This window comes from Zingiber officinale, chromosome 10A, assembly GCF_018446385.1.
Source record: "Zingiber officinale cultivar Zhangliang chromosome 10A, Zo_v1.1, whole genome shotgun sequence".
NCBI lineage: Eukaryota > Viridiplantae > Streptophyta > Magnoliopsida > Zingiberales > Zingiberaceae > Zingiber > Zingiber officinale.
This window is the reverse complement of record NC_056004.1, coordinates 96,059,125-96,066,129: the sequence shown is the minus strand read 5'-3', so window position 1 is coordinate 96,066,129 and position 7,005 is coordinate 96,059,125. Positions and strand designations below refer to the sequence as shown.

General features: G+C 35.5%; 1 protein-coding gene across 2 annotated transcripts; it reads right to left on the bottom strand.

The window, feature by feature from the left end:
- Positions 1-2,371: 2,371 nt before the first annotated feature.
- On the bottom strand, positions 2,372-5,102 carry LOC122026248 (probable cation transporter HKT6). 2 transcript variants are annotated; one of them, XM_042584916.1, is made up of 3 exons: positions 3,124-5,100; positions 2,703-2,927; positions 2,372-2,606 (listed from the first exon to the last, which is right to left on the bottom strand). In XM_042584916.1, the coding sequence occupies exons 1-3, from the start codon at positions 4,188-4,190 to the stop codon at positions 2,402-2,404; spliced, it is 1,497 nt and encodes a 498-aa protein (XP_042440850.1). In that variant the 5' UTR covers positions 4,191-5,100; the 3' UTR covers positions 2,372-2,401. The 2 variants fall into 2 exon arrangements, with proteins under 2 accessions (XP_042440850.1, XP_042440848.1); XM_042584914.1 differs by having other exon boundaries at positions 2,372-2,927; positions 3,124-5,102.
- Positions 5,103-7,005: the final 1,903 nt, after the last annotated feature.

Below are 7,005 nucleotides of genomic sequence, written 5' to 3'. Positions count from 1 at the left end.
CAGTGGGTATGTTTAATCTTTACAAGTAGTTATGTTTATGTCTATGCCCTGATAATAAATATGTTTAATCTCTTCAAGTAGTTATGTTTATATTTATACTCTGCCAGTAAGTATGGTTATTCTTTGCAAGTAGTTATGTTTATGTTTATGTCCTGCTGGTAAGTATGTTTAATCTTTACAAGTAGTTATGATTATGTTTATACTCTACCATTAAGTATGGTTATTCTTTGCAAGTAGTTATGTTTATGTTTATGCTCTACTAGTAGTTACGTTTATTTTCTGCAAGTAGTTATGTTTATGTCAATGTAGTATAAGAAGTTAAGGGTAAGACTAACTAAAATATGTCTCTCTTTAGTACAAGTAATTATAGGGAGTAATTAATGCATATCAGGGTTTTGAACGTGCTGAGTCATTAAACTCAAAGATCTAATTATTGCAGGAGATGAGACGGGAGGTTTTGACCAATAAGCAGACTTGGAACAATGGCAGCACAACTCGAAGACCTTCCAGTTCATATTCTGCATTATTTAGTAGATTTCTTATTTTGTTATTAGAAGAATAAATTTCTAGAACTTTATGACAATTCATTAATAGCTACTAGTAGTTTTCCGTTTCAAGAACTCATTGGATTATTTTAATAAATTTTGAAATTTATGTTGAGAGCTTTCCTTTTGAGATGTAAAAAAACTACATATTTAGGATAGCAGTAGGGGATGTTTCATAAACAACTTTAAAAATCATAATCTTGCAATCTAAACAAGACAATACTCATCCACTTAAAAGAGAGACTTGTTCATCTCCTAGACCATGACTTCACTAAAATTGATGCAAGCATGAAAAATCAAATGACAGTCAACTAAGAACAATAAGAGGGGGAAGAAGGAGAAAGAGAGCACTTGCAATCCTCACCAACAAGGCAACCCACCAATCGCCACTTCTCTAGATTCCAGCCACCGCCATGCTCTTTTCGGCCCACTGTCGCCTCAGTGGAAAGAATGCTGGAGAAGAAATCGTATGTAAAAAAAAAAACTAGGAATGTCACACATCGTAAACTTGTAATGTCGGTGCGTGTGTCGCAGAAGGTGCATGTCTCGAAGTATAAGAATAGCGTTCTTCATTTTTTTCTATATAATTAAAAAAATGGGTCATTTCTTGGGCTAGGCCCTGAGGCAGTTGCCTCTCTGGCCTCATGGAAGGTCTGACCTTGGTTGGATGGTTTGGGGAGTAAAAATTTGGAATGAAGTGGAAAAGGGATTATAGAAACTTAGGTATCACACCTAAAGGTACCTAGATATCAAACCATAGGGAGACTGTATAGAGAAATGTCGAAACTCAGGTATCACACCTAAGGATTCCTAGGTACCACACCTAAGGATTCCTAGGAATCACACCATATGGAGATTGTATAAAGAAATATAGAAACTTATGTATCACACTTAAGGGTTCACACCATGAGGAGATTGTATCACAACAAAAAAAAAAACTCTCAAAACTTTGATATCTATTTTATATTCCAGCATTACAATAATACATATATTTATAGTAGAACTCATAAAGGACTTAAGCAACATAAATGCTAGTAGATAGTTTCATTAAAAACACAAAAGACTTGTAAAGATAGATAAGAAATTTAAAAGACTCCCAGCATGGTAAACTTAAAAAACTCATAAATATTTTATAATTTTTCAAGCATGATTATTGAAATGGTTGATTATTTAATGTTGACTTTTAACTTCATCATTTTTCGAGTAGCTTTATCATCTTTGAAGACATGCTAAATTAATAGTGAAATTTTAGAATCATTATTTCTACGCTTAATAGATTTTCAATGGAGTTTATCAATTTCTCTATCAGGCCTCCCTTTTTCAAACCGGTAATAATCATGTTTTTAGAAGTTCGATTAATTCGATCAAAATTGAATTAACTAATGTTCAATTGATTCGGTTTCTTTGATTTTTATTGGAAAATTTTGTTGATTCAGTTGATTCAAAAAAAAAATTGATTTGTTTAATTTGATTCAGTCGGTTTAGTTTTCAACCGAATGCTCAATTCTAAATGCTATAAATCGAACTTGTCGATAGAATAGACATGGCTAACTTCTTTTGTTGCTTAGGTGATATTTGATGATCGAGAGATGACGGCAATGTGATAGATTTGGTACGTACAACTAATAGCTCTTTTTGCTAGGTGATGGTTAACAGGTCGTCCTCGCATAGCCTCATTTAGAAGAACATTAGGGTTAATTTTATACAAAATCAAACACCGAAAAAATGTTAAAAAATATTTTTTATGAAATAATAAAAATAATAATAATAATAATAATTATTATTATTATTATTATTATTATTATTATTAATTACTAATTATTAATTAATAATAATAATAATAATATTCTTTCTTCTCAACCAAACATCCATGCCTTCCCTCCATTTATTTGAAACTTTTTCAGTCTTCCAAGTAGCATCACCATCATCAAGATTATCTTTCCTTTGCTACTCCATCTCCCTACAAATCCATATGAAGCATCCTTGCAGCTACCATTAGGGTTTACTTTCGTCCGCCGCTCGCAACTGTATCCGACCGAGAACCCGACATTTCCATGGGCACTGTAAGATATATCACCATCAGAAAACACAAATTGATAACGATAACGATAACAATAGTAAAATATTTTTGTGTTATATAGTAAATAACAAGCTTTCCTGATGACTTCGAAGATGACATTGAAGATGTTGAAGTTCAACGGGTCAGTCGAGAACGCTTCCCTTTCGGTGATGCAAATGAGAAAGACGAAGATGATCGGGAAACATATCAAGGAGAAGTGTAGGCTCCGTCGAAGCATCTTTGTTTCGTTGTATTGCGATTTTATGGAATTCCATAAATCTCTTTCTCTTAAAGGAACAAAATAAGTATACGAAGGAATATACCTACACATATACATACTATATTTATTTAGTATGTCATTTTTAAAAAAAAAAATTAATAGCTAATTATCTTTTTTTAAAAAAAAATCGTAATTTAAGCATTATAAATCAAATCAAATCAAATCTTAAATATCAAATTTGAAATAAATTTTTTTTTCAAATATTCTTAATTTATTTAATTTTTAATTAATTGACTCACATCATGACGGCGATGAGCACCAAGATCGCCGGCGACAGCTTCGACACGTCCACGATCGTCTCCCCGGTGTGCCTCGAGTTCACCGCCTCAAACAGCGTCGCCACCAGTTTCCGGTACCACTCCATGCCGCCCAACACCTCCGGCGACGACCTCCACTCCTGCGCGCACACCATCGCCACCTGCACCGCCACGAACCCCACCGCCGTCGCCGCCAAGTAGACGCAGTGCCGGCGAGGCAACAAGTGCTTGTACTCGCTCGCCACCGCCTCCGGCGCCCGCAGAACCCCCGCCAGCTCCTTCCTCCTCGCCGCCCTCTTCGCGACCCAAGCTGCGAGCCTCAGGCCGCAAGGGAAGAGGGTGTTGCCGGCCAGCATCTGCGGGATCACCATGAGAAGCAGAGCAGAGTCGTTCTTGAAGACCGCCATGTTCTCATTCGTGGGGACGAAGCCGCAGTTGCTGAAGGAGGACACGACCAGGAAGACGGCGAAAAGCGGCACCCCGATCGCCTTCCGCCTCAGCACCTCCCTCGCGTCGCGCGCGACGGCGAAGTACACCGAGACGAGGAAGATTCCGGCGAGGTGGAAACAGAGGAGGTATCCCAGCACGGCGTAGCCCAGCCACCTGAGCACTTCGCGCTTGTCCTCGAGCTCGCCGCCGGAACCAACGGTCGAATCCTCCCGTTTTAGTCTAAGCTTCAGGCTCGTGAATTGGAGGCCGAGCAGGGAGGTGAAGACCTCGCCGCCGGCGAGCATGAGGACGACGAGGACCCAGAGCTGCGCGGGAGAGAGGGATTCCATCTCGACGGTGTTCATACTGGACACCGTCGAGGCGGATACTGACGTGAAGAATAGGTCTAGATCTTCAATGTGACGGCCCCTTCCGGCGACCGCCGGCGATCTCAGAACGAGGAAGCCGGAGAGCGAAATGAGAAGAAAGTATAAGAATTGAAGAAAGAAGGGATCGCAGCGGAAGAGGAGGAAGTGGCTGAAGCGTCTCGCGAGAGAACGCCATGAATGAGGAGGAGGAGGAGGAGACTTCCTGCTGATATGTTCAATCTCCATGATCATGAAATTTAATTGAAAGTTTTGAAGATTTTGTTGAGAGGGAGGGAATATTTATAGTAAACACAAAAGGGTAAACATGTATTGATAGTCAACTTAGCCAAAATGCATTTCACTGATGTGAGAAGTAAAAGATAATATCGCTCATCTCATGGAAGGGAGATACATCACGATATTGAGTGGCTTCTTAGGTGGGAGGAACTTGTTCTCTAAGGGAATGAATTCCAAAGAATTCAAATTTTACTCCTGTGATACAAGTATATCACTTGAGTACCAACTTAGTTACGTCCGTGGAGACAAATGCATTTCACTATTATACTCAATGAGCTCATAAAGTTTCCTTATCTTTTTAAATTTAAAGTTGTTAAAAATATTCTCATGAAATTTTAAATCGCTATGAATATTTTGAGGAGTTTAATGTTAAACTATATGATTCTGTCTAAAATAGGTGAAGACGGTGAGCTAGAGATGTGGCTCTACTATTGACTTGATGAAGACTCCGTACTATCCTGCAATACAGCGAGCATTAGTGTCAGACCAGGGAAGGGATCTTCGGCGTTAGCCCTCTGACGCTCAATTTAATGATCCGGTTAAGAGAAAAGAACAAACGAAGAACACTGAAGCAAAGAGCGTGTTTAAAAATGTAGCATTACATACCTTCACCTATAAATGAAAATCCCTTTTACAATGTCATTGTTGTGTTATACATGTATCTTAAAGCATTAATACGTTTTCCAAAGTTTTTCTAAGAAAGGATAGATTATAAAGTGCTCCTGACATCTTTCCTTAAACGGATGTATAAATCTCTATAATTTGACAAGCTGAAAGCTTCTAAAGGACGATTTACTGGTGAGATATCTTCTATCCTTTTCGGTACAAACTTCCAAAAGAGTAAGATATCTGGGTAAATAAATAAATAAATAGAAATATCAAACGAAAATTAAGTTTGCGAAAAAACTACAAAAGATATTTAAAATAAACATGGACATAGTGACTAATAAATACATCATGGTGACCTAAATCCTAATAAATAGATACATTCTATTCTATGAGAAAGAAAAGAATAAAAAAAATTATTAGTAATAATAAAATTATTTTAAATATAGATAATAATAGAATAGAGAATCGAGTTCTAGTGCATTCTTTTTATGCAATAAATACTTGATAATTATTATTGTTATTTAAAAGATGAGATTAGATCAAGTAAGGGATGGAATAAAAGTTCTAATAATAATTGTGGTAACTGATAAGAATATGCATCCCTTAGAAGTTGGAGTGATTCAGTTGACTTCTCAGGAGAATATATGCCATAGATTAAGGAAGATATTTGATTAGATTTGCTCGTTAAAGTTGATATTTTACATAGCCAAAATTATCCTAATTGAAGCCCCGGGCACAATGCAATACTAATAATATCTCTGTCGTTTATGCTTCCGAATTTATTCGATGAGTGAACAGGACAAATGTCATCTACCTCTAGAATTAATCAAAACTTTAATATCTAGATTATAAAAAAATCAATAAATAGTGATGAACAGATAATCATTTATGATATATATAATAAGATTATATAGCCATTCAAATAATAATTACTTTACGTTTGTAGAAATTATAATAAGATTACATTACTCCACAATGCTGGAGTACCTCTAAAGACATTGAAGTACTACATGTATCATATAATTTTAGTACAAAATAACACCTCTGTTTTTTAACATAATTTGAAAACATTATAAAAAACAAACCGATGCATGAAACTCTCAATAATCATACTAGATTAGATCTATAATTTTTTACCAAATCACGTATGTAAAATTTTTAAATTATCAAATCATATAAGTTGGTTTAAAAATTATCAAATCGGGTACCTATTTCTCATTTTATCTCTATCAATCGACTGATATATTTATCAGTCAAAATGATTTTGTTCAATGCCTAAACATCAAATTTTTAAGCAATCCAAGATCATTTGTTTCATCAATCAATTTTTGACAAAATTAACATATAAACTAAATGACCTCAAATTAACATTAAACTAGTTCTTGTGAAAAAAATCAATAGATTGATTTGTTAAAAAAATTCAACATTTTAACACAAAACAAAATCAATTCGATGAAAAATAAATACATAATTTAATAATTTTAAAATTATTCTATGCGATTTAGTAATTTTAAAAATTTACTTACATGGTATGATAAAAGAGAACAGATCCTCTGGTCCGCAAATTACGGATCAGGGGATGGTCCACTACATAAGGACCTTTGATTTGAATGGACCCCACCTATTTAAAGATGGGGTCCATCCAAATCAAAGGTCCACATCAATGGACCATCTCCTAGTCCACAATTTACGAACCAGAAGATCCCTACTGATGATAAAAACTGTTAGATCTATTATACAAACTTTTACTTTATCTTATATTTTACAAGAGTTTACCGTTAAGCCAAATTCCCGTTCAAATATTATGCTATGTATGACAAAAAAAAATAAATAAAAATAAAGATGTCTTTTCCTTGTCGAGTGTGGTTGCAACTTTTGGAACTTATTCTTGAAATGGAGTGGGACACTCACCAATTATATTACTTTCAAAATAGTGAATCATTGTTCATCTAACCATTTGTGGTTACTTTTAAAGAAGTGCTCCATCATTATCATTTCATTTGGAATAACATCACCACACATGTTAGATGTTGATTCCCTGTGTGTGCCTTTTGTGGATGCAAAATGTCTAATGAAAATGTTCTTAACTGCAATCCAGTGCCTTCCTTCATGGTCGAAGCTCAGACTGACAGTCGAACCCATAACTATCAATTCAGCATTG